The following is a 26,816-nucleotide window of genomic DNA, read 5'->3' on the forward strand; positions in this document are numbered from 1 at the left end:
ATATATATATATATATATATATATATATATATATATATATATAAACTAATAAACTATAGATACTTTAGTAATTTAAATGGAGAAGAGAATGAGTATTAGGGCGGAAATAGGGATGAAAATGAGGAGGATATGTACGTACCAATTTCTGTTTTCATATCCAATTGAAAAAATCAAATATTATCCACATTAGTATCCATACTCGTATCCCATCAATGCGAAAACTTTTCATCAAAATGAAGACAAGTTCAAATAATTCCCATAAAAATATATTTATTTATCATTTCTACTCATGATATTTTGCTCATAATATTTTGTGATACCGACTGTTAGATAAGAAAACACTCCGTTAAAAGGAAATACAAATTCAATAAATTGATTAAAAATCATAATTTAATTTTGGAAAGGTTTAAAGGTTCATGAATTTATGATGAATCCTAAACAAAAGTTAATTCATTGTTGAATAATAATTTAGCTATGTTTTATGAACTTATATTTATTTATAATTAATTTAAATTAAGATATATCATTTAGAGAAAAGATAATATTATATATAATAGGAAATATATTGAATACAAAAGGAAATACTATATATTTGATTATGTAATATGTAAAATATCTAATTGTATATGATTCTTATAATTATTAAATAATTAATGAACATTGAATGATATGGTTATTTACAATTAATTAATTTGTCATAATTTTCTTATAAATTTCTTTGACATCAAATTATTGTTGTGTAACATTTAGACAATAATATATTTTGATATTTTTATGTGCAAAAATAATTGTTTAAAAAATATGACATTCAAAATAAATAGTGCTGTGACACTCAAAATGGTGTGTGAGAGTGCAACGTGAATCCAACCTAATGCCAAAATCCGAAATTACTATTATTAAAAAATTAAAAAAGGAAAGATGCATAAGGTGGGACCCACTTGTATAAATATACGTACCTGTATCCTTCTCACTCTCCGCCACTCCAAAACTTCTCAGTCAGTTATTGTTAGATTTGTTTGCTAGTTTCATGGGTCAGGTTGAAATTCGATCCCTCTTCTCTTTTCTACGTACATTGTACATTGTTAGATGTTAACCTCTTCCTTTGAATTACGCAAAGACACAGGCGAAGAAGAACGATTATGGCAACAAGAACGAGAAAGCAGGGAAGAACGAGGAAACGACATCGTCATACCCGACCACCGTTGTCTTGAAGATCGACATGCACTGTGACGAATGCGCATCAAAAATCATCAAATGCCTACACGCTTTCCGAGGTTTCCAAACTCGATCAAGAACACAAACATGTTTTCCCTCTCAAATTTGTTAATTAATCTTTTGCCAGTATTGCTTATTTATTCACTGTTGTTTTTTTTATCTGACGTAACTGAAGCATTGAAATCGATTCATGTTGAAGGCGTGGAATGTTTGAAGCCGGAGATTAAGACCGAAAGCGTTGACCCCATCAAACCAAAGGACAAGCTTTCTGGGAAGGCGAAGAAGAATGTTGATGTTGCCTCTCCTCCTCCCAACAAGGACAAGGAAAACAAACCCAAAAACAACGAAAAGAAAACCAAAGAAAAAGAGGTTTTTAGCGTTATATTAATTCAATAGCTAGTTATTATTATTACTTATTTTATTTTTTGTTTGTTGGCTTATGTGACAGGCTCCGGCGACAACAGCGGTGCTGAAGGTGTTTAATCTTTGTCCATGCCAAGGTTGCTCCAATAAGATTCGCAGGGCTGTGTTGAAATTCAAAGGTGTTTCTTTTTTTCATTTTATTTTTTGGACTTGGTGTTTATTTTTGTCTCTGTTTTTGACACGTGCTGGAATGGTGTTGTAGGGGTTAAGGAAGTGAGTACAGATAGGGAGAAGGGAATGGTGATGGTTAAGGGCACAATGGACGTGCCAGCTCTGGTGCAGAAGTTGTCGGAGAAGTTTAGGAGGAAGGTTGAGGTGGTTCCTCCCAAGAAGGAGAAGGAAAAAGAGAAGGAGAAGGTAAAAGAGAAGGAGAAGGCGAAGGAGAAGGGAAAGGAGAAGGAGAATGAGAAAGTAAAGGAGAAGGAGAAGGAAAAGGAAAAGGAAAAGGAAAATGAGAAGGAGAAGAAGAAGAAGAAGGAAAATGAAAGTGAGAAAGAAGGTGACAAAGGAGGGAGTGGCTCCAGCAAGAAGAAGAAAAAAGGTGGTAATGAAGGAGATAATGATAACGATAACGAGGGAGAAGGTAATGGCCAGGGGAAAACTGAAAAAAATAATAACAATTATATGGTACCTGTATGTGGTTATGGTTATGGTGAATACTACTACTACGTGGGGCAATATTATCCTGCATCAGATATGTTCAGTGATGAAAATCCCCATGCTTGTCACATTATGTGATGAAGCTTTGAGTTTTTTATGACACTCGTAAGAAATGGATTTGAGGTGATTCTACGAGCTTGGGGTACAAAAGAGTCACTTGTTTTCAACTTAAGAAGAAATTCCTTAATTTGAGCCAGGTGTGGATAGCATAGGGAGAATTTTGCGATTGATAGACTCTCTTATCGTTCACCCTATACACCCAATTTGGTTATTTTTTTTTTGGTTTGAATAGGTATTAGTATTATAACAGAGAAGATGCTGGTGCACTCGATTTTCCTTATATTAGTTGTACTTTCTACCTGTATAACTTGTCCTATTCATTAGCCTGGGTCACATATTTTTAACTCCCATTGTACTGCAATTGCATTGAGGCAATGAGAACAAGTTTACGCACATAAGAAATCAGGTCATATTGAGATGAATGGACCTGCATTTGGGAAATCACATGCATAGTTGCTGTTAGACTTTAAGTAAACCAGTTTTCATGTCTAAATGTTGAGAACGACTCGTTGAGGACAACGTACTGTTTTTTGTCTTCAATTGCTTCCTTAATTTACAAAGAATTTACCTGATTGATATTGTCATCGTAAGCTTTGTAACAGAAGAGCCTATTTATATTGTGTTGTTTCTTATATTAAGTGAAGCACTATCTTTATCTAACTATTTTGAAGTTCTTTGGGAATCAAACTCGGAACATTTTGTGCTGTTTCATTAGGGTTTTTCTTTATCCATTTTTCACAATAAAGAAAAACTATAGATGAGTGTGGATATCGCCAAAATAATTTGGTGAGAAATTCTGTCATGTTTTATATCAAACAGAGGATATGCAAGTAGTGGCATCAACTCTAACTCTTAACCATACAAATACCACAAGACAGTTTTAAATTCATGAGATAAAAAATTAAAGATATAAATACACATTTGGTACCCAAATTTTTTCGGAAAGTTCAATGTGGTACCCGAACTTTAGGAATGTTCAATTTGGTACCCCAATTTTCTAAAGAGGTTCAATTTGGTCCTCTCCGTTAAGTTGGAGTTAACACCGTGTCCGTACAGGACACGTGTCAAGCCATGAAATTTTTATTTTTTTTTAATTTTTTTTCAAAAAATTAATTTTTTTTTCAAAAAATTTAAAAAACTGTCACGTGTCAGTTTATCATCATGCCATGTGACAGCTTACAAGCATGACACGTGGCAGTGTAATAGTTGTTTTCAATTTAGTACCCTAATTTAAATTTTTGGTTCAATTTAGTACTCCAATTTTTTAAAATCATTCAATTTCGTCATCTTCCATTTGAGACCAAATTAGTAAATAAACTTAATTACAACCTATATATACATGTTACAATAACTTTTTATAATATATATACATCAAATCATTTCACCTAAATACTTAAATTATTTTATTTTTTTCATTTTAACCTTTGTAATCTTTTATACATGAAATTTTTTACACTTGTAAAAAATAAAATAATTTGAATATTTAGGTGTAGTGATTTGATGTATAAATTCAAAACAATTATTTTAACATGTTTATATAAATTATAATTAAGCTTATTTACTAATTTGGTCTCAAATAGGAAAGGACGAAATTGGATCATTTTAAAAAATTTGGGTACTAAATTGAACCAAAAATTTAAATTAGGGTACTAAATTGAAAATAACTATTACACTGCCACGTGTCATGCTTGTAAGCTGCCACGTGGCACGATGATAAACTGACACGTGGCAGTTTTTTAAATTTTTTGAAAAAAAAATTTAAAAAAAGATAAAAATTTCATGGCGTGACACGTGTCCTGTACGGACATGGTGTTAACTCCAACTTAATGGAGAGAACCAAATTGAACCTCTTTAGAAAATTGGGGTACCAAATTGAACATTCCTAAAGTTCGGTACCACATTGAACTTTTCGAAAAAGTTTGGGTACCAAATGTATTTATACCAAAATTAAACTATCCCAAATTTGGGAAACCAAAGACATATTCAAATTATTGTGATGTGGAATGTGACTTTATAATTTGTGTTCCACTCAAAAATTATTTTGTCGACGCAACGTGAAATGGTAGGAAAATGATATTGGTTGGATGGTTGAAATTCAGAAAGAGTTGAATATAATTAGTTAATGATATAATAATGCAATGAAAAAAGTGTTCGCAAGTCAAAAATTCAGGACTCAGAAAATATCAATGGTGGTGTAGCATTTTTCTACAACATTCTATTCGATTTATACGAGTATATATATTATTTGGAAGCAAAAGGTTAAGGCAAGTCCTTCCGGAGGGGACACGTGGAAGCGCACAGTTCTATATGTACCAAACCTCACCTCTTACTCCTACTTCTTCCTCTGCAACCGAAGCTTTGAACCCTAAGCCTTTACTTCATCAGAATTTTACACTTTCACGGTACCATCAATCCAACGGAGGGCTTTTAATCTGTCGTCTTTTCGCTCTTTCATCAAAGGGTTTGCATTTCCTTCCTCTGATTTTCGCCTTCATATTCATCAATGCATGTTTTCTTTTTCTGTTTCGAAGTTCATAGTTGATTGTTGCTATTCGGAGATTAGATATTGAAGATGGTGTCCGACGCAAGCAAGAAGAAAGCTGCACAGAAGAAGGCGGCGGCGGCGGCCAAGAGAGGTGGCAAAGCGGTAGCTGCTTCTTCCAAAACGTCGACCTCCGAGAAGCCAGCCGACAAGCTCGCCGACGGAATTGGGGAGATTTATATTTCCGATCGAACCTGCACCGGCGTCCTCTGCTCTCATCCTCTTTCTAGGGATATTAGGGTGAGTACAGTGTTACACATCCACCGGTTGGATACTCTGTTTTGTTGTTAACTTTGTTGATTACTATTATAATGTGGAGTTTGTGTTTGTGCATTTGATGTTTCGGTTCTGTTGATTGAGGCTGAGTTTAGAATGATTTGTGACGTCCTTCTTTTGACTGTTGAGGAAAGGCGTTGATTTAGTTAATGTAACCCTCGGTTTAAACCGTAAAATTTTGCAGAGGTTTTGTCTGGAACCAAGAATCTGGTTTCTAAATAATTGAATGATTTATTTCCTGTTTTCTTATTAGAGGATTCAAATACATTTCCTTGCACCTAAAGTTCGTGCGTAGTTACTTTGATGCCCTCAGTTACCTAAATACTATGGTGCCCACGCATTTCGCTCCATGTAATATATTGATGATATTTGTCTTGAGTTATGCTGTCATGGATGCCAAGTTTACTTCGCAAGAAAAAATGCCTTAATATTTTTAATTGAAAGTTCTTAGAAAGCGGGTTTTGGCCTAAATTAACCCTAACACTAATCTCCTTGTGATAAACTTTGATAACATCATAGAAAATGGTCTAAGATGAGTTTGACCTGCTTATATACTGTAATTTGGTCATATCTGTTGGTGATGTACAATCTCATAAAAAAATATTCACCATCTCATACAAAAATATCTGCCTTACTTTTTTGTATGCGTATACTTCATTCCTCCCTAGAAATAGAACAGCGGTAGGAGAATAGTCAATGCAAAACTTTAATTATTAATACATGTTTTCTATACCTGCAATATTTTAGTTCTAAAATGTCGTAGACATTCCCAGCTTAGTGGGTCTTTTGGCTTATTTTTTCTTGCACGAGTGCCTAGCCTTACAACTGAGTTGGTAGCATTGGCATACTACCATATGCCTTGGTCGTTCTCATTCATGTAAGAAAACACTCTCCAATAACGATTTTTTATAGGAAGGTTAACACTGTAAGTTTATGCGCTAAAAATATTTGTGTCTTAAGTTTAGGTATTTGCTTACACCTTTACAATGATCATTATTGACATTTATACTGTAATTACAGATAGAATCTCTCTCAGTTACTTTCCATGGGCATGATTTGATAGTTGATTCTGAATTAGAGCTAAATTATGGAAGGTTTGTCATCCTTATAACTTTTTTCTGCTTTTTGTTAGGATGCTGTAATTCATAACTAATATTTTTCAGTGTTTGTGCTTACCATATATTCCTTTCAGACGTTATGGCTTGCTCGGATTAAATGGTTGTGGAAAATCTACCCTTCTTACGGCAATAGGTTGTCGAGAGCTACCTATTCCAGATCACATGGATATTTATCACCTTACCAGAGAAATCGAAGCCTCTGATATGTCTGCATTGGAGGCTGTCATAAGCTGTGATGAGGAAAGGTTGAAATTGGAGAAAGAAGCTGAAGCTTTGGCAGCTCAGGTATGTTTAGTAGTATCGAATCTGTTTTGCTCCACATTTTGTGTTTTTGGATCTCTGGCTCACTTAATTGTTGGTGGTCTTGGGTCCAGGATGATGGGGGTGGTGAAACACTTGAACGTGTTTATGAACGATTGGAAGCCTTAGATGCATCAACTGCAGAAAAGCGTGCTGCCGAAATTTTATTTGGTCTTGGTTTCAACAAGCAGATGCAGGCAAAGAAGACCCGTGATTTTTCTGGTGGCTGGAGAATGAGGATAGCTTTAGCTCGTGCTCTATTTATGAACCCGACCATTCTTTTACTTGATGAACCAACCAATCACCTCGGTATCCCTTCTTCTTAGAAAAAATGGTTTTATTTTTTTGTGATTTTAAGTGGAAGACCCTGCAGATTCTTTCTCTATTTTATAAATTATGTCTATCAAATAGTAGCCCTGAATTTGTTGAATCCTGCCGGTTTACCGGGGTAGGCTTCTGAGTAGTGTTTAGAGCAATTTTCTTTTGTGCCAGCTTTAGTGTATAGAAAAAGGATTGCCGTAGCATGATTGCTTCAGGGTAGGCTAATAGATCACTAGATGCTTTATATCAACATGGTTGATTTTGTGAATGCCAGATCCATTTGTTTTCACTCTTAAATGTCAATCAAATTTCATTGATCTTAAAATTCGTAATATATTTTACTTGAAAAATTGTCGACCCTATGCTTTCCATTAACATTTTATTATGGTGGTTGTAATTCTACTAATGCAAATGATATAATACAATCTTAACTACGTCCATCATTAATGTTATTTGTTACATTTCCAAATTAAATTAAATTTATTTGTTTTCACTGTATTGGTCTCAGTGAAATGTTCTTGCTCTTGTTTTTTAGTTACATCTGTCAGTATGTTTCATCTTTGGTCCTGGAATAATTGGTGATTCATAGGTTTTCAAAAATACATTTGCAGATTTGGAGGCTTGTGTGTGGCTAGAAGAGAATTTGAAAAGGTTTGACCGCATTCTGGTTGTGGTTTCACACTCCCAGGATTTCCTTAACGGTGTCTGCACAAATATCATCCACATGCAAAACAAGAAGCTGAAGCTCTATACTGGGAATTATGATCAATATGTTCAGACACGTGCTGAGCTTGAAGAGAACCAGATGAAGCAGTACAAATGGGAGCAGGAGCAGATTTCCTCCATGAAGGAATATATAGCTCGATTTGGTCATGGATCAGCCAAACTGGCACGCCAAGCCCAGAGTAAAGAGAAAACTCTAGCAAAAATGGAGCGAGGTGGACTGACAGAGAAGGTGGTAAGAGACAAAATTCTGGTATTCCGGTTTGTTGACGTGGGAAAACTTCCACCCCCTGTCCTCCAATTCGTGGAGGTGACATTTGGTTACACTCCTGATAATCTGATCTACAAAAACCTTGACTTTGGGGTTGATTTAGACTCTAGGATTGCTCTGGTTGGACCCAATGGTGCTGGGAAGAGTACGTTACTGAAACTAATGACTGGCGATCTGGTACCTGTGGATGGCATGGTTCGACGCCACAATCACCTTCGAATTGCACAATTTCACCAGCACTTGGCTGAAAAGCTAGACATGGAATTGTCTGCTCTACAGTTTATGATAAAAGAATACCCCGGAAATGAGGAGGAGAGGATGAGAGCAGCAATTGGTAAATTTGGACTGTCGGGTAAAGCGCAGGTGATGCCGATGAAGAATTTATCTGACGGGCAGAGGAGCCGCGTGATATTCGCATGGTTAGCTTATAGACAGCCTCACTTGCTCCTTCTGGATGAGCCAACTAACCATTTAGATATTGAAACAATTGACTCCTTGGCTGAGGCACTCAATGAATGGGACGGTGGCATGGTGCTTGTTAGTCATGATTTTAGGCTCATAAATCAAGTGGCCCACGAGATATGGGTTTGCGCTGATCAAGCTGTGACCAGATGGGAAGGTGACATCATGGATTTTAAGGAGCATTTAAGATCAAAGGCTGGTTTATCTGACTGAACTCAACAAATTTGTCTAATTACGTGTTTATATTATACAACCTGAGGTTTGAGATAGTTTATGGTTCACAAATCATGCTTGCTGTCCACCATCATACATATCACGGTATGTTATTCATCATTTATGCCACTAACTTCATACGTTTGGATAAACTGATTGTTTATTTAATAACAAATTATTACATAAAACTATATATCTATAAGCCTTGTTTTAAAATTTATCAAATCAAGGTTTTACAAACATAATTACAAATTTATTGAAAATATCCAATAAATCCATTACTTAAATTGGGCCATGCGCATTGTACAAATTCTCCAACTAGAGATGTCCTTCGTATGTATATAGAGAGTTTGTAAGTCTCCCTCCCAAGTTTATATTATGTCTGACTAATTTATTTATTTTTACTTCCCCCTCTGTAAATTTGATTCACAGAATATTCAACAATACCTAAGCCCTCGTATTTGGTTTCTCATATTGAATTATAAAATTATGGTTCGGAAAAAAAGAAAAGCAGAGCCCTCATTCCTTTTCCTAAAAAATTACCTTTTTTTATAGTTCTCTCTTCCAATTTTATAACCTATGATAGATTTTAACCAACCTAATAAAGTGCGAGTTATAGATCTGTGCCACTTGCCAACCGCTGCATCAAAGTTAAACATGTAACACGTTTTATGAAACACGTCAACAGATCAAACGTATACTATAAAGTTATTATGACCTACATTTTTGTTTATAAGAAAAATAATATTATATTTGAGTACAAGATGTACTCAAAATACTGAAGCTTTTCTGATTAGACTAAACGTCCCATACACAAGTTTACAAACATCCCCCACACTATTGTATACCCATGCTGATGATGACAAGTCCTAAAAGAGTTCATAAATTTATGATATGACTTAGCATAATCTGACTCATCAGCTTCACCCAAAACACATTTTTAACTTAGTCTGTGTTTGTTGAATTTGGAGAGGAAATTTATGTGGATTTAAGGATAAAGAGGAATGAAAATAGAATTTTTTTGTATGAAGAAAAATATGTAGACAGATGAAAAATTAAAAGAAAAATTTATAAGAGTTAATGAGTGATGTGATTTTTTTTTGATAAATTAAAAAAAATTAATTGACAAAATGTTTAAAATTTATTATTATTATTATTATTATTATTATTTTTTCTCCCATGCATTTTATTTCAATCTCATCAACATTTATTGTATGGATGTAAAAACAAGGATAAGAATTGATTCTGGGTGAGATATGAGAGAAGAATTGATCCTTGTTTTATATGAGGAAAATGAAAATCGATTCTCTTTAAAATATAAGAAGAGGAGAATCAATTCTTATCATTGCAAAATCGTTTTTCTCGTTCTCTTCCATGTTAATAACTTTCATAGAAGGACAATGTGTAACTTCATATGCCTGACACGTCTTTTACCTCTCTTTTCATGACAATAATGAAGAACACTCCTTTGTTGCATATTATAAACCCATACTCACAATTCTGTTCAAATCATCTTAAACAAACTCACGTTATTCACTCTTTCGTTTGTATGCACAAAAAATTGTCAGAAACAAACACGGACTTAGATAACTTCACAAAACATATTTATAATAGAGTTATGCTTTAATCATATAAATGAATTTTTTTTATCATATTAAATATAAAATATTAAATAAATACGAGGATTTTTGTACTTCATGTTATTTAAGCAAAACAATAATTATTATATGTTTTCGATGAATATTTTTATAAAGATTTAGAAAATTAAGAAAAGAAAGGTTAAATGAGTTTGTCATAAATTAAACTTAAAATACTAATTTATCTATAAGTTAAAAATATTAACTTTAAAAATTTATATATATATATATATATATATATATATATATATATATATATATATATATTACAAATACCTCAATTTTAACTGTTTTGAAAAAATTAATTTTATTTTTTTATATAGTTTTTTAAGATTTAAATATACTTTTAGACTCTAAATATAAAAACAAAATTAAAATTCGTTCATTAATATATTTTTATCTCAGTTTTAAAAGTGAATGATTATAGTTCTCTTAATCTAGTAATATAATCTTTTCTTACATATTAAACGTTATTTTGAAATAATATTTGAGTTGAAATGTATTAAACGATATAAATAACTCAAACAACAATTTAAAATGTTGTTTGATACATTAAAAAAATTTAATACAATTAGGTTAAAAATAGTATATTTATAATCAAAGTTTAAAGACCAAATTGTAAGAAAATTTGGAAGAATAATAAATTTTAATTTTTCATCAAAGTTTGAAGACCCTATTTGGACGGTAGAGACTATTGTATATTATTCTTGCATTCAAGAGTGAATAGTAAATAGAAAAAGGATTTAGAAAAAAATTGTAAAGTAATTTATAGATACAACTAAATTTTGTAAATACAAAGTATCTGTCTTAGGTATGTAGAAGGGACGAAATAGGCATGGTGTCTTGATTCATGATAATTATTTTTGATGCCCTGTCCGAAGTTGAGTACTAGTCTGAGTGTGTGTAATTATGATGCACAAAGCAGAGTACTAATTTGAGCATTTTACATTATTCATAGTACATTGACAGCTGGTACCACCCAAATTCAAACTTTATACATGAATATAAATGCCAAAATAATTTCATTGCATAGCATTAAAGTCATTCGACAAGCAACAGAATCATTGGTCGCAGCCATAATTTCATTATAGGAAAGGATGTCCCTAATTATAATAACACCTTCTAACTTGGTTGGAATACACTCCTCAGAAAGTGCATCTTAGCTGGTTGGAGCACAGACACGTTCAAGATATTTCCTCAAAAAACCCAGCAGTTTCAGATTATCATAACATGTTTTGTTCATAATTTACAACTTTCTCACGTCATATCTTGTTTTTAGATTCTAGTCATCATATTATTACTATTGTTCCAATCATGGTGTGTTTATTTGGCCGTGAACAAAGTAATGAACACACCCAACTCTTGGTTGGAACTTCACCCCTTTGAAGGACAAGTGTGTTTTTCTTTTACTTTTCAAAACCCTTTAAGAATTTGACTTGGTCACGTTTGTACAACAACGGAGAAACAAATACACACTTATCGTTTTGTACCAATGTCCATTCATGTTTGAAGGACTCGTACGTTTTACAAACAGAGTTTATGCTTAGTTTAAAGTTACTCAACAAATTAATATTACCACACGATACACTAATTAGTGTACTGTTCATAAACATAGGATCAATGAAGATAAACTGAATGATATTAGTATTGTGGAATATATATTCTTATTATAGTGTGAAGATGAACAAAGTATCATTGGAGCCGGAACATTTTATTAGTCCTTGGTGGAAGAATTAATTAGACAGTCAAATGAATTTGACCAGAGGTGCAGGAAAGAAGGTCAAGCAAAGATTCCAGCTTCATTTTTGAATAATAAAATTGTGTTAAAACTCCATGGATTATTTTGTGTAAGTTTTTCTTGGAGCAGAAGTTTGAGTTCCTTGTTGATGCCATTGGTGAGACAGTATCCTCTGAAGCTCACTGGGCCTGCAAGGAATGGTGACAGCACCTTCATGATCAAACCCATACTCTTCTTCTGCTTGCTCCAACAGCTTCAAGAACTTAGGGTTGGATAAACAACTGAGTGGCAGCACGAACCTCTTCTGTTCTTCTCCACCCTCAGCAATCACAGCGAAGTGTCCTTCCTTCACGTCCTCTGGAACATACGTTGAGTTTGACACAGACCCTTCTTTGCTTCTCCCAGGTAAGAGTCTCTTCTGAAGCTTCTCCACGAATTTGAACTTCACAATGTCACTCACACTTCTCTTGCTGGTTCTTACGCTGAGCTTGGCCATGGTTGACAAGTGTTTGTTGGTTGTTGACAGTGTAATAACTTGAAATAAAGTGTGGTGGTGCGTTGGTGATGGTTCGGTTGTTTGAGGTTGTTGGAGTGTTTGAAGCATGTGTGTTATATATAGGTGTTGTGAAACTGTAGATAAGGTTTTTTCTTTTGGACGGTAGCAGAAGATGAAGATTGAGAAAACGTGAAGAGTGTTAGATTGGTGAAGAGGAGACAGCGCATGTGAGTGCAGTGTTACATGACTTTTCATACCATGCAACGTCCCTTTTCGCTGGTCGTGTCGGATTCCAACTGCGTAATTATTACCATCTTCTCTCCATAATTCTATTACCATCATCATGGTAACACTTTCTATTTTCTGCTTCTTTTCTTAACGGTTATAAAATATCTTTCTATTTTTAACATTTGTTTCAGAAATGGCGAAAATAATGTCAATTATTTCTTTTAGCAACGACGACGATGTTTACCCGACCTTGTTCCATGACAATTCCTTATCAGTTATCATCATCATCGTTATCTTTAAAATGCAAAAACCTTCCACTACGTATAATTGGATAAGAAAATAGACAACACTGCAATTAGAGTGAATGATCTAATACATATATAAAAGTTCAACTTAAGTCAAACTAATTAATTTATATAAATATTATTCAAACCCTTCAGTTATCTTTAGGAGACTCTTTTGAAGAAAAAAAAATCATGGAACATTTAACTGTTACGAGGAACAATCTTTAGTTTAATAGGAGACTTTGACGGATTCTTAACATTTTATTACTTTGGAAATTGTCTAAATGACGATTCTTAAATGAAAAATGATTTTTTATTACTAAATTTTGACAATTTTCTCTCACAAATTTAAGGTGACATTTTTTAAATGGTTCTCCATTTTCTTATTCTCAATATTCTAAAATCACTTAAAAAATAACATATCATGTTGTAAAAGAAAGTTGTCAAAATTTAATAGTCAAGATATCATTGTAGTTCTTAAATATTTGTCTTTAATAAGGCTGATGTGTATCTATCTGTTAATGTTATTGAGGTGAGTACAATTGATTCTCTTCATCTGGCCAATTTTGACTGAGCTTCTTCTTCCTGAGATGGTTGTGTTCATAGGTATGACAGATTAACGTACGAATTCCATGTGCTCATGTTACATAGTTCTGTTTTTGTACTGGGAGTTTTACCTTTGATCCATAAATCAGATTTTGTAATCGTATAGGGCAAATGTGCATGGAATGTGTGAAGCAATAACTAGGAAGCTTCCAGAGAAATGACACAAACCATTCATCCATATTCATTCTCAAGGAATTCTTTTGCCAAATCACAAGAACAGCATCCAGCTGTCATACATGACTCATCGACCTAACTCCAAACCTAGTTTGTCACAATGTGGAATTTCTAAAACTTTCATTTTGGTTTATCAGATGGGTTTGACAGGAGATATGACAAATTTATATTCTACATTTCAAATTTATTTCATAAAAAATAGGGTTAAATATGTTTTTAATCCCTCAAGTTTAAGTGAAATTTAGAATTAGTCCTTCTTCAAAACTTTAAAACCAATTTAGTCTTTTGTCTTTAAAAATACGTGAATTTAGTCTTTTTAACCAAATTTTGTTAAGATGATCTGACGTTTAAAGCGCATTTCATGTTAGTATTTTAAATATTTACACCTTACATAAACTTAACATTACAAAATTTGGTTAAAAAGACTAAATTCACATATTTTTAAGATGAATGACTAAATTGCTCTAGAGTTTCAAAGAGTATTTAATTACAAATTTGACTGAAACTTAAGGGACAAAAACATATTTAACCCTTAAAAAATAATTAGGTTTAAGGTATTATTATAATAATCCAAAATATGAGTGTTTGTTAACTTATCATATCTTCGTTATCAAAATTAGAATAATATTTAAATTCATTTTCACTTCTATAAGTAATATAAAAAATAAGAATATATACAATTCAAGTGATGGAAAATAAAACAAAACACGATTAAAATAATATGTATTTATTTATTGGTAATTCTATATCTCAAAGTTATAACAATCTATAATAAATAAAATTTTATGAATATTATTACTTATTTGTCTGGTTGGTACACTAAAATGCAGAAGGAGGGGCAAAATTTTGGTACTGCGATAAAGAATTGCACGTGGTACATATTTAAAAGTCTGATACTGTAGGTACAATTTTAAATCTTATGGCTACAAAGTTTTTAGCTGTAAATATAATTTAACTAAATAACAAAATTAATTTTTTTCATAAATAATTAAGAGGGCATAGTATCTTGAGTAAGAACTCTAATTATACCAACAGAACAAGTAAAGGGAGTTTTGAAGAAGAAATTTGGGAAAATAAATTAGTCTGTAGACTGTTTAATGTGTTTTCTAATTGAGAATGTCTTTGTTTGAGTGAGTAAATACCAATTGTCTATGCCGTATATAGCAAAATAAGTGAATGTGTTATAATCTTCTCATTTTTATTATTATTATTTTCTTGTATGAGGATGAACAACCCTTTATCTATATTTAATATATTTATTTTTGTTGATAAAAGAAATGGTGAAGAAACATGACTTATTATACTGTTTCATAAAGATTCTTTTATGTGGCATATAATTTTAGATCTAGCCAGTTATATATGTCATGTTAATTAATGATAAAAAAATATACTTAAGAGTACTATTTAATTAATTCATGATGAAAAATTAAAATATTAAAATTAAGGAAATATATTAGTGATATATTTAATAAAAGCTTCCCCTTCTAGTATATCTTGAATGTTTGATGATTTAAGTGTAGCATTTGAAAAAACTAGTCACATTTTTTTAAGGAAGATATATAATTGTTTTGAATAAACTGTTAATTGAAGTATATACCGATTAAAGATACAAATTATATATATATATATATATATATATATATATATATATATATATATTGATATAACTTTTTATTTACAAATTAATTTTATAAAATTGAATTAGAGAGTTTATATCAACGATCAAATTATTATAGTATATAAATTAATGTAAATTTTATTTTATAAATTAATTTTATCTATAACAATATATAAAGGAGATTCCCCTTTTTGTGTCCACTTTTCAAAATATCGATTTTACCCTTTAAATATAATAATTTATTAAATTTTTAAAAATTAACCGTTATTTTTACAAACATTTTATAAAATCAGATATATTTGATTCTTCTCTTCTTCTTTATTTATCAATGATTATTCTTTTATCTTTTTGATATATTTCACTTTATTTTTAATAAATATAATTTTAATATATATTAATTTAATAACATTATAATATTATCACTTACTAATATAATATCACGCATATTTAAAAAACATATACGCTTTCGTTACGCTAGTAATATTAAATTAGATTCTAATTTCAGTCTATATTGAAGGGAAAATAATTTTTTTACAAAGATTTGATTGACAAAGTTGACAAACTTACCAAATAAAGTAACTTTTTTATTTTTTAATGGAAGTTAAGATAATAAAATAATAAAATTTTAGGGTTTTTTTACCAAAAATAGTTATTTGTCAGAAAGTTTTTTGTAAAAAAAAAACTTTGTCGATGTATGATCTCTCTTATTGAAGGTACACGCAGGGTAAAGTTTTTCTCCAGATGAAAGTGGACCCAAAATGAAGAAGTTGAATGGGTACAGTTTGAAATCTTGTGACTGTAACTACTTCTGCATCTTATGCTTAGATTCTGTGAGAACATATTACCAACAAATATTAATGCTAGGACCATTTACTCCTTCATAAAACACCTACAATATTCTCATTTTAAATTTACCAAATTATAATATGTATTTGAAATATTTTGTCCGAAAACCTACATAAATATTTTTTATATTAAAATGAAATTATATAATTTAAAATATATATATATAATTTTTTTTTAAAGTGATTTATGTTTAAACCAATTTTAGTTTATGGAAAAACTAATTCTATATTATGTTTGTGAAAGTGTATATAAAAACAGTTCGTTTGAAGTATATGTTATGATGACAGGCTTATTTATGTTAAGAATTTATAGTAGTAAAAACAACATGATATATCATAAGAAGAGATAAAAATTAAATACAAATAAAATATGATATTTTTAAAATTTAGAGAAATAAGAGAAAAATAAAAAACTTAAGATTAAAAGACAATTAAATTAAACTACATAATTAAGCATGTTTTGAAAGAGTGATACTTTTACCCTTTTATTTGAATTTCTCGTGTATCAATATATAGATGTTTGTACATTTCATCCTTTGCTTTTATGGTTCTAACAAAACAAATAAAATGTTAGTTAATTATGAATGCTCGGCCATGGGCTATAGAATTAGTTAAAGAGTATAAATTTTAAATGAAATATAATTTTAATAAACTATTTTTTACTCTAAAATTGTTAACTATATAATAAAAAGGCTGTGAATATGTGAGGTGTCAAAAGTAATTTTTTGAACAATAAGTGTTCATACCAAAGTTCAATAAAGAACTAAATAAAGAACTAAAATGTGTTATACTTGTTTTGTTTGTGTCCTTGTTAGATATGATGAGTTAATTAATTAGTGTTTAAAAGTTAAATTATGAAAATGAGAATAATTATAAAGAGATTGTGATGCATGCATGATATGGCGTGGACATGCCCCAGACACAGACATTGATATATTTTGGTTTGTTTAATACGTTCACGTACTTCTCTACCCTACTATTATTATTTTCTTTTTTTCTCATTCATGATGCAATAATTAATCTATCTCCTCAAACAACCATTAACTAGGATTGGATTAACATAACTATATATAGCTGTGACAGATATTTTCCATTGCTACACCCTGTGACTCTCGATGCATTTAGCTGGCTTTATCATCTTCTTTCCCTCGTAAACTTTATCTGGACTCAAAATATTTTATCACCAACTCTTTTTCGATCAAATATTAATAAAATCATTTTTCTCTTTTAAACATTATGAAAAGCCATCATAGCTATATTCAGATTTTCGACATCGCTTATCTTAAAATTAGATGATATAAGCCTTTTCGACAATAGTTTCTATGGTGGAAGTCGTGTCACTTTCAAAGCTATTTTCCATATTTCAAATTTATTACGAGAAAGCGACTCACTACTGTACCAATTTAAATATTGAAAACATTTAAAATGCCAATGGAAAAAGTGCAATAGAAAGATTTAATACCTGTACTACTCTCATCTATGTTCACAGATTAATATTCCCAATTATCTTCTTTGCTTGAAAAATATTTATATCATCTTTTATTTAACATGGAAATGACAAAATATTTATGTTATTTTGTGTGTATAAAGTAGAAGTGAGGAGTGAAGTAAATTATAGGAAAGGTGATGAAGACATGAAGTGGGAGGAAAAGACAATTAAAGAAGAAAAAGACATTGGCTTCGTACACATATATAATCTGCAGCAAGTAGAAACACATCGAAAATAAGCCCTGCACATGAAAACTACCCAATAACGAACAAGAGAAGTAACCAAACAATGTCAGAAATTATGAATTGGTACTGCCACCACCATGCATGCGATGTAACAACCACATTCTTCTTATTCATTCTTCACCCAGAATTAATAGTAAATGGAAATATCGAGTGATCACACTTTGGTGGAAAAGAACAAATTACATGATACATATAAAACTTGGTAAGGAAAACAAAATCTTAATAATATGTATATACATTAATTACAATTGATAAGAAAAATCCCTGATTTTAAATTTAATTATAATTTATTAACCTGGTTTTAAAAATGATCTTAGTTTGTTACTTTTGTATGGTTTATTGCTAATAATGTTTATAATGTAGAAAAGAAAATTAATATTTACGCTTAAATGATTGTGTAGTATATTTCTATGATAGATGTAATATAAAATAATGTCACATGAATTTTACAATTTTGCAATAATTACATTTGTTTTTTACTTCAACATCACAATCATATATCCTTACACCAACGAATTTCTTCCGTGTGACCAGATTATTACGCTCAAATAGTCCAAGACATGTTAGTCACCTACTTAGAGGTAAGGTTTTATGCTCAAATAGGGATATTATCTTCAAATGTTGAAGGTAACATCAGTGACAATGTTCAGTTGCAACGTTTTGGCCAAGGTTATATTTTCAGATTGATGGGTAGTATTCTTGTACAGTGCATTATACAACAAAGCATGTTATAACCATTGTAAGGAGATTAGAGGCATAACCGTACAAAAAGAATCGTATTCTCGACGAGCCCTCACAATGGTTTAATAAAAAATGTGAAACTGCCTCCTGCATACATTTTGCTGTGTGTTGGGTATAAACCCTTTAAATGAACACGTATACCTATCATTTCTGTAGAGAGATACAATCCTAACTAGGTATCCACAATCCTAAACTGTCAAGTACAATTACATTGGTTAATACTTATCTGACCTCTGCCAAAACAATGTATCCAGATACAACATATATGTGCAGATCTTCGCCGTTGCTCATGCCTACAAACAGAGAAGACTATAGAAAAAAAGTGGTATAAATGCGTTGTCGAGTTGTGCTGTGTAGGCCTCTAATAAACCACTTACAGTCACAGCAAGAAGAAGAGAGAACCAATGCTGCAAAAAAGTTAGTAAAAGAATACATCAAAGATAAACTCAACACTCCAAAATAACTAAAATATTATTCTAGAAAAGAGGTTTCCCTCACTTAGCTTTATTCTTTTCACTTTCTGCCCGATAAATGACACTTTCGTGTACTTCTTCCCTATTAAATGGGGACACTAGAGGATGAAATTACCCTCTAGTATAGTTTTAGCTTTCGATTACTTTCCCTCCCTTTATACGTGGGGTTGTTACCCGTGGTGAGAAAATAGAGCTAGGCAAAAGGAGAGCAAGTACTCCCTTAAGGCATTCTATAAGTGGTACCCGAATTCCGACCTAACTCCTAATGCAGCAGTTGGACTATATGCGTGAATAATGCTCGGCCACTAGGTTCCTAACTCATTGATGCAAGAAATTGTCAACCAGTGGTAACAAAACGTACCAAGTAGAGAGAGCTTTGGTGCTCTTAAGTACCAGGACCATGTGAAATAAGAATGATGTGGGACACCTCATCTACACAGAGTGACATGGACTGGAAGTACCGAACTGAGATACCTCATGTTATAAAGGAAAAAAATATGTGAAACAGAGGTTCCGGGAGATCAGCTATGCAGCAAAATCAAGTTTTTTCTACAACACTTAAGGGTCGTCAACTTTACTACTTAGGAGTTTACTTACAAAAATATCAGAGAGAGTGAGTCACCTGAGTGAGAAAATATCCGGTTGATGCTAAGAGTGGAAGGAGCAACGAGCAAGCAGCTAGTACAGAAGTTATACCAGCTGCGGTACCTTCAACTGTTTTCTCTGTCAAATGAGAAAGCTACACTTCACATCCCGTAATGGAAGACTCTGATAAAAATAATTAACAACGAAAATACTTACTGCCAGTTTTACTCCATCTCAAAACACCATACTTGTGACCAACCATTGATGCCTAAACAAATCACAGAATCAATTACTATAAACTAGTAAGCATGTTTATATGAGTTTCTCCAGAAAAACTTCTTGGACAGAAAAAAATACAAAGAAAATGAAATTAATCTCTCCATAAGTTAAAATAAACTTATGCATAGTTTAAAAATAAAAATTTAGAGAATTCTGAAGAAAATATGAGAGAACTTCTACAAATTGGTTTATGCATAAACTTATTTTAACTTACACAGAAATCAACTTAATTTTTTTTCTCTCCTAAAAGTCCTTATGGAAAAGATCGTCCAAATAGACCCTTAATATCAAAACTGACAGTATGTTACTACCTCTAATCCTTTTTACAAGAAACAAAATGACTGTTCTTAACATTTCCATTTGTTTATACAAAGAACAAAAATGAGTATAATATGAGGAAGACATGTGGCATTACAAAAAAAAAGATGTAATATGACTCTTGAGAAATAACCAACAAACTACAGAGAAAATTAACCACTAACAGAATAACTCCATTTTTGTGTTTCTGCAAATAAAATGTATAGGAAGAAAACATATTTTTTAATGCTTTCTTTAGCCTATGACTCCATCACATAAAATGGTATCCACACAATCATCAACCCTCAGACACCCTGAAAACAATTTCTACAATTACTTTTTTAAATATTCAAATTCCTCGTTAAAAAAATTCAAAATTAGTCATTATGATCATCACGACCCCCTGAAAATGCAAGGAGTAATTTTCTTGTCCAGAAATTTATCAGACTGACAGAACCTTCAAGATTGATTCAGCTTCTTGCATTTATGGTTACTTAAAACATTGTTGATTGGTCCACAAAAGTCGCATCTATACACCACATTTGACCATATACCCATTCTTAACAGAAATTTTTTTTTCCCATTCGTAATGGAAAAAATAATTCACCTTTTAGAACATTTTAATTTAGAAGTTTGTGCTAGTTACTTGCAAAAGCTCTGAAGTTCAGGGAGTGTGCATACATACCCCCAAAAAATAAAATCAAACTTACCATCGTGTCTCCAATTCCCAGACTTAATATTCCAGCAAATGGAGCTAGAGGTCGGTCATTGTACCCAGTAGACATCCAAATAGGAAGGGCACATCCCAGTAAGAGTGAGAAATGGCTGCACAAATAACAGAAGATATGATTTGAAAGGGAACTAAATGTAGCTCTTGTGTATCATAAACTCTATGCTCTATCTACAATTTGGCTTACAATGGAAAAAGGGATGATACCTGACAATGAGAAGATCAGAGTCACGGTGATCAGTAAAAGCATTCATAAATTGATTTATTGGTTGTCCCAAGGGCCAGATTCTCCATACCTAGGTCAAAAAGTGTTAATATAAAAGCAACCAAGAAAGGTCTATCTCTCTATCTATCTAAATGAAGTTTGTATACCAATCAGCCTGCTTTGAAATACTTGAGAAAACAAAGACACAATTTACAGGCAATATATCAGAGTTTAGCATTAGGATAACACAAAGAAGAAAAGGGATCAGCCTTCAAAGTTCAGACATTTCAATTTTTTTCATTAACCATTGTTGAAATTAAGGGCTTTCAAGTACAAAAGAAGATAAAAGAGAATGCAATGCATTGCTATATTCATAAAAACTGGAGCACTAACTTTTACTTATACTAATCATAAGCTGGTCAGAGAAAATGCAAAACAATAGTTATATTGACTGTGAAAACAGAGGACTGGCTGAAAAGAGGATATGGCACTTGATAGACAACTACCTCAGGAAAAAATATGGATATAAACAGAACTTCAGTTTTTTGTGAGACATTCAGCAGATAAATCATGGAGAATGGTGTTGCCCTGACGATACATTGTGAAAATTACTGGTTTTAGATACCGAGGGAGAAAGAGAGATAAAAGAGAATGAAATACTAAATTTTTATATTACAGTGTGTTGACACGTTCATAAAAACTTAGAACACTAATACAAATTTACATCAATCATGATCCAAAAAACTAGATAAATAAATCATGATAAGACAAAGAAATAGGATAACTAATCCGGAGATATGAAATGCTATTTTCCTATATTCTAACAACCATGAACTGCATAATACTACAATAAGTCAGAACAGAGCAAGAAATCATGAGCAAGAAATACTACTCTTGGGTTCAAATAATCACATTCATTCAGTCATAATATATAAATTGTACAGTAAATTTTCATGAAATCCAGAGCTCCGAGCTCAAGTGTTCACAACATTTTTTGGACAATTTGTTTTTGCAGAATGTTTCCTGATTAGTAACCATATATTCTCACCCTTTCTTTTCTGTCATGAAAACAAAGATTACAGCTCATACATATCAAAGGACCACCAAAATAAACCCTGTGCCACATAAAGCTACTCATTTATAACAGGGGTGCTCTTTCATAGTAGTTCTTCAAATCTTAAGTATTTGAATTCAATTTTTTACTCCTTCATTATTCACATGATCAACAATACACAATGAACACACATCATTCTCTTCAAAATATGAACTTGCCACTCCTAGTCCTAAGTTGTGTGTATATCACGTTACTTACTCGAATAATTTCTAACATCAGGAAAATTGCCAAAGCCGCACCAAAAGCTAGATCAAGGAATTTTGGCTGAAAGAAATAGAAAAGACAAACATTAGTATCAATGAACTCATCAAAAACAGTATTACAAATGACCAACACAAAATATATACCTAAACTAGTGGTGGCCCCCATAATGCAGGTGTAATAATAAAAATACATAAGCTCTTTTAATTACATTGTGGAATGATGATTATTTCCCGTCATATTCTCAACCGTAAAATGAAAACTAACACTATATTACATGTAAAAGAATTATTTAAGAAAATCCTTAGAAGAAGAATAAGAGGAGGACCAATATGATAAATGTGAGATTAATATATATTTTGGTGGGTTTGATTTCAAGTGAGAAAATTCTTTGACACCACCTGCAATTATTTTGGGTGAGTCACCTTAAACGTAACATCAGGTGAGAGGCCCTTAAGCGTTCTAAGACTTACTAATAGATCCTTTTGTCTGCTAATACTTATTACAATCTCTAATTTATCCATGTTACTTAATAGAAAAATATAGAAAAATGACTACTCTATATCTATTTACATGTAAAAAATAAAAACTATAATAATTTAAAAAAATAAAATAAAATGAGGATTTTTTTAAATAACATGAAAAAATTCAAGACCATCATATGTATTAATCAACATCATATATGAAAAAGTCCTAATGAACAGCTTCAGAGATATGGAAGATCTATTACAAGCTTCAGAGAGATAAAGACCTTTCATCCAGATTTGAAGGTTAAAGGGTGACTATTTGGAAATAAGGTAAACAGTCTGAGGAGTGTTAGGAGTAGTACATTTTCCTATTACTTTCAAGTGAAGTACAAAGAAAATAGATAATGGAATGGATACTAAGTGGAAAAATCCCTTTTTCTCTAGTCCCAAATTACCTGGAAGATAAGGGCGGGCAAAAACATCAAGACAGCCATCAGATGGTAGTATTTCCGCAAAAGAATTCTCTCAATCTTACTGTTCTTGGAGATGTTATAGAATCGCAAAACAGAAACACAAATTATACACATCCAATAAATACACATAGACAGCCTTTTGGATGGCTCCGAGAAAACAAAAGAAATCACCCTGCAATGACATGTTTCAAACGTGAATATATAGTACTTTAACAAAGTAGCTGCAGTTGTTTCATACAAAAATAATTTGAACACGAAACTACCATCAAAGTCATAATTGAATTTTAACAAGCCTGAATAAGGTTCTACTTTTGAATTCTCTGGAACTTTAAATCTAGTTTGATTAGATTCAGTTTCTGCTATCAGAAACTTTTCTACAATCTAATGTGGATATGATATAGGAAGGCATAAAATTTAGGCTGCTTTTATAGTAAACCACATTTTTCAGATAATTGCATTCAGATTTTTAACAAACATTCATATTAAAAATTAAAAAAAAGCGTACTAGATAAAAGGTTGAAATGTGTATGCTTAACTGAGTGTGGATGCAGTGTAATAAAATAATATGACAACATTCATCATTCCACAGTTTCTGTTGGAATTAGCAGCTAACATTTCCTTATCACCTACATATAAGCATGCACCAGAGCTGCCAGCATGAAATTAATTATATCCTAATCATTCCAATTTGTAGCATTAATAAAACTACTTTCCAAGAGTCCTTTAATATCACTTCCATGTTATATCAGATGACATCTGTAAACATCAGTAACAGGCAGCTAAGCTAACAAAAGAATCCATTTGCATCAGATATTGAAGTAATACCAGAAAAAAGGATGCACACGAAACTCCTTCACGAACTGCATCCATGATGGTACAATCACAATCAGTACAAATCCAAGGGAAGCAAGAAAAGTAACAGTTCTCCCAATCTCGTAGTATCTTCTTTCTCCAGCAGATGAATTTATAGACCACTCCCATATTTGGAGAAAATATTTCAAAGCTATTGGGTATACCAAAAGACCAAGCACAAGCCCCTACAAGAAAAGAGACAACTTTAACAGATCGTGTTATACAATTAATAATGAACTTATAATTTATGAACCAATACCTGAATTATAATGCTTATCTCACTTCTACTTATTTCATATTCTGCAGTAACTGACTCTGACGAGACCAATAGTCCATGTAGCTGTTCAAACAATATAATCACTGATAATTATGCATATACATATATAGATGCGTGTGTTGGTCATCTAGGAACATATCACACTAAGAAGCACTAACCTTTTTAGTAGTAAGCAACAACATGTCACAAAAGTAGAGAACAATACCGGAAGTCACCAAAAATGCTTCCCCTGGTATTAAGGAGAAAATATGATTATTAAAATAGCAGACAAATTAAACACACTTTTTTCTAATCAACTATGCAATTATGGTGAGATGCGAACACCTAGTCACAGTAATGAAACATTATACATATCCCAAATAAACCCAGCTATTGAACAAATGACAAACAAAACATAGACCAGACTAACATTTGCACTAACCTGTTTACTTGTAATGATTATTTTCCAATTTCAATTGATATACCAGGTCTATATGGATCATATGTGGCAAAAAATTTCCATAGTTACATGAAAGAATCAATATAAAAAGAGATCAATTGCTAATCTAGGTTTCTCATCTTCCTCTTTTGATGGAGCTTTAAATCCCATATTAGTTGTGTTATGAAAAAAGTAAAATCATAAACACCAAGAAGAAAAGGTGACTAAGACCGTGAGTATAAAATAAAAATACCAATGGAGGCACAAGAGGGAAAAGTTCTGAGGAAATGCTGAATTAGCTTCACAGACGCCAATCCATGACAAAAGACCCAAGCCAGCTTCAGTGCCGGATGCATCCCTGAAAAGTAAAGGCAAATGAAAGTTTAACCATAAGGTGCATTCGTAATCTATAATGAATTGGCTACTCTAAGTGAAAAACATATTCTCATTTGTTTAACGTATTTCCGTCAACAACTAAAATTATTTTACTCCCCAACGCGAGTTGCTAACAGAAATATTGATTTTTTGCAGTTCACGAAAGTTCCAAACAATAACATACCAATTTGAGATGTGGTAGCAAGGGCAGCAACAGAAACGAAAACTTGAAGGAAAATGGAGCATAAGCTAAAGCTCGCACCCCAATGTGAAGGGGACAGTGGAGAACGGCGTCGTGCGAAGGCAAGGAACAAAACGACGCCACAGGCGCTGGCAGAGGTGGCCCAGTATTGCAATGTCAGATACTGAATCTCTATAAATTAAAATTTACACATCACGAAATTGCAAATTGCAACTCCTACCCAGTAGTGACAAAAATAAGCAAGCAACAGGGAGGGAATTAGAATGAAAACCTTGAATTTGAAGTTGAGCTAGTGAGAATCCCCGCGACAGCTGTACCAATTTAGAGAGAAGAAGAGAAGGGAGAGTGACGGCGCCAAGCAAAATTCCGGAAGAAGCACCTGGCCTGAAAAGGGAATTAATTAACCGGTGAATGAAGAGACATGGAGAGAGAGATAGAAGAATTGGGGATAGGAAGGTACCTGGTGCGGAAAAGAGAAGGGGCATTGGAAGAGTCGAAAGAGATTTCGAGGGAGAAGGAGGCGAGGGTGAGGAGAGAGAGAGCGACGCCATGGAAGAGGAGAGAGAGAGGGAGGGAATAGAGGAGTATGCCGATGAAAAACACCGCCACCGCTCTCTCGCCGTTCAGAAACGACGTCGTCATGGAAGGACGCCACCAGAATCGGGTTTTACGCGGGAACAGAACGAGATCACGCAGGAGAAGAATGAAACAAACGCAATCCACGCACAAGAAAAATTCCCAATCCTGATTCCTATTCCTTTTCTCTTCTCTCTTCGAAACGCATTAATTCGTCACGGTCAATTCACGCGGTTGCAAATATTATAATCCATATTCCTAATTCATTAATCGTCCATTAAAACAAACTAACTTTCTAATTTTCAAATGTTAGGTTGCAATTTTATTTTGTTGGTATTAGATTACAATTTAGGAACATAGAATTGAGAAATGCTGCCACTTTCTTCTGTATTGGGATTTTGGATTATTCGACTTTGGGTTGATCAGTCACAGTGGGCTCGTGGGCTTTTGGAGGCCCCCAATCACCTGGCCCGCTATCATCAATCATACAAAAGGATTCCTTTTTGCACCTCATATTTTTCTTCTGCACCTTTTAAATAAGTAAATATCTATTTTATCCTTAAAAAATAGTTTTATTAAGTTGTAAAATTCGAAAGTTTTTTTTTTA

The 26,816-nt window shown here is 32.3% G+C and overlaps 4 protein-coding genes across 6 annotated transcripts; 2 read left to right on the plus strand and 2 right to left on the minus strand.

Annotated features, from left to right (window-relative positions):
• Positions 1 to 928: 928 nt before the first annotated feature.
• Positions 929 to 2,958, plus strand: LOC114184759 (uncharacterized). The gene is made up of 5 exons (XM_085672891.1): positions 929 to 1,036; positions 1,118 to 1,274; positions 1,415 to 1,584; positions 1,664 to 1,757; positions 1,841 to 2,958. The coding sequence occupies exons 1-5, from the start codon at positions 1,028 to 1,030 to the stop codon at positions 2,374 to 2,376; spliced, it is 966 nt and encodes a 321-aa protein (XP_085529017.1). The 5' UTR covers positions 929 to 1,027; the 3' UTR covers positions 2,377 to 2,958.
• Positions 2,959 to 4,601: 1,643 nt separating this feature from the next.
• Positions 4,602 to 8,656, plus strand: LOC114185331 (ABC transporter F family member 1-like). The gene is made up of 6 exons (XM_028072997.2): positions 4,602 to 4,819; positions 4,922 to 5,140; positions 6,197 to 6,270; positions 6,369 to 6,579; positions 6,669 to 6,903; positions 7,527 to 8,656. Exons 2-6 carry the CDS (start codon positions 4,931 to 4,933, stop codon positions 8,582 to 8,584), a joined length of 1,788 nt encoding a protein of 595 aa, XP_027928798.1. The 5' UTR covers positions 4,602 to 4,819; positions 4,922 to 4,930; the 3' UTR covers positions 8,585 to 8,656.
• A 2,905-nt stretch (positions 8,657 to 11,561) lies between these two features.
• On the minus strand, positions 11,562 to 12,747 carry LOC114182977 (SAUR-like auxin-responsive protein family). The gene has a single exon (XM_028069787.2). The coding sequence runs from the start codon at positions 12,708 to 12,710 to the stop codon at positions 12,060 to 12,062; it is 651 nt and encodes a 216-aa protein (XP_027925588.2). The 5' UTR covers positions 12,711 to 12,747; the 3' UTR covers positions 11,562 to 12,059.
• Positions 12,748 to 18,746: 5,999 nt separating this feature from the next.
• On the minus strand, positions 18,747 to 26,533 carry LOC114185301 (phosphatidate cytidylyltransferase family protein). 3 transcript variants are annotated; one of them, XR_003604779.2, is made up of 15 exons: positions 26,094 to 26,532; positions 25,905 to 26,017; positions 25,616 to 25,804; positions 25,310 to 25,414; positions 24,797 to 24,867; positions 24,621 to 24,701; positions 24,335 to 24,546; positions 23,492 to 23,681; positions 22,567 to 22,632; positions 21,257 to 21,345; positions 21,030 to 21,144; positions 19,960 to 20,011; positions 19,781 to 19,881; positions 19,520 to 19,623; positions 18,747 to 19,092 (listed from the first exon to the last, which is right to left on the minus strand). XR_003604779.2 is itself a non-coding variant. In XM_028072957.2 (14 exons), the coding sequence occupies exons 1-14, from the start codon at positions 26,273 to 26,275 to the stop codon at positions 18,979 to 18,981; spliced, it is 1,680 nt and encodes a 559-aa protein (XP_027928758.1). In that variant the 5' UTR covers positions 26,276 to 26,527; the 3' UTR covers positions 18,747 to 18,978. The 3 variants fall into 3 exon arrangements, 2 of the variants coding, with proteins under 2 accessions (XP_027928758.1, XP_027928759.1); XM_028072957.2 differs by lacking the exon at positions 19,520 to 19,623 and having other exon boundaries at positions 26,094 to 26,527; XM_028072958.2 differs by lacking the exons at positions 18,747 to 19,092; positions 19,520 to 19,623; positions 19,960 to 20,011 and having other exon boundaries at positions 19,781 to 19,926; positions 26,094 to 26,533.
• Between the last annotated feature and the right edge of the window lie 283 nt (positions 26,534 to 26,816).

The sequence above is a fragment of the Vigna unguiculata genome, chromosome 5 (genome assembly GCF_037176805.1).
Source record: "Vigna unguiculata cultivar grain cowpea cultivar isolate G323 ecotype 2 chromosome 5, ASM3717680v1, whole genome shotgun sequence".
NCBI classification, from domain to species: domain Eukaryota; kingdom Viridiplantae; phylum Streptophyta; class Magnoliopsida; order Fabales; family Fabaceae; genus Vigna; species Vigna unguiculata.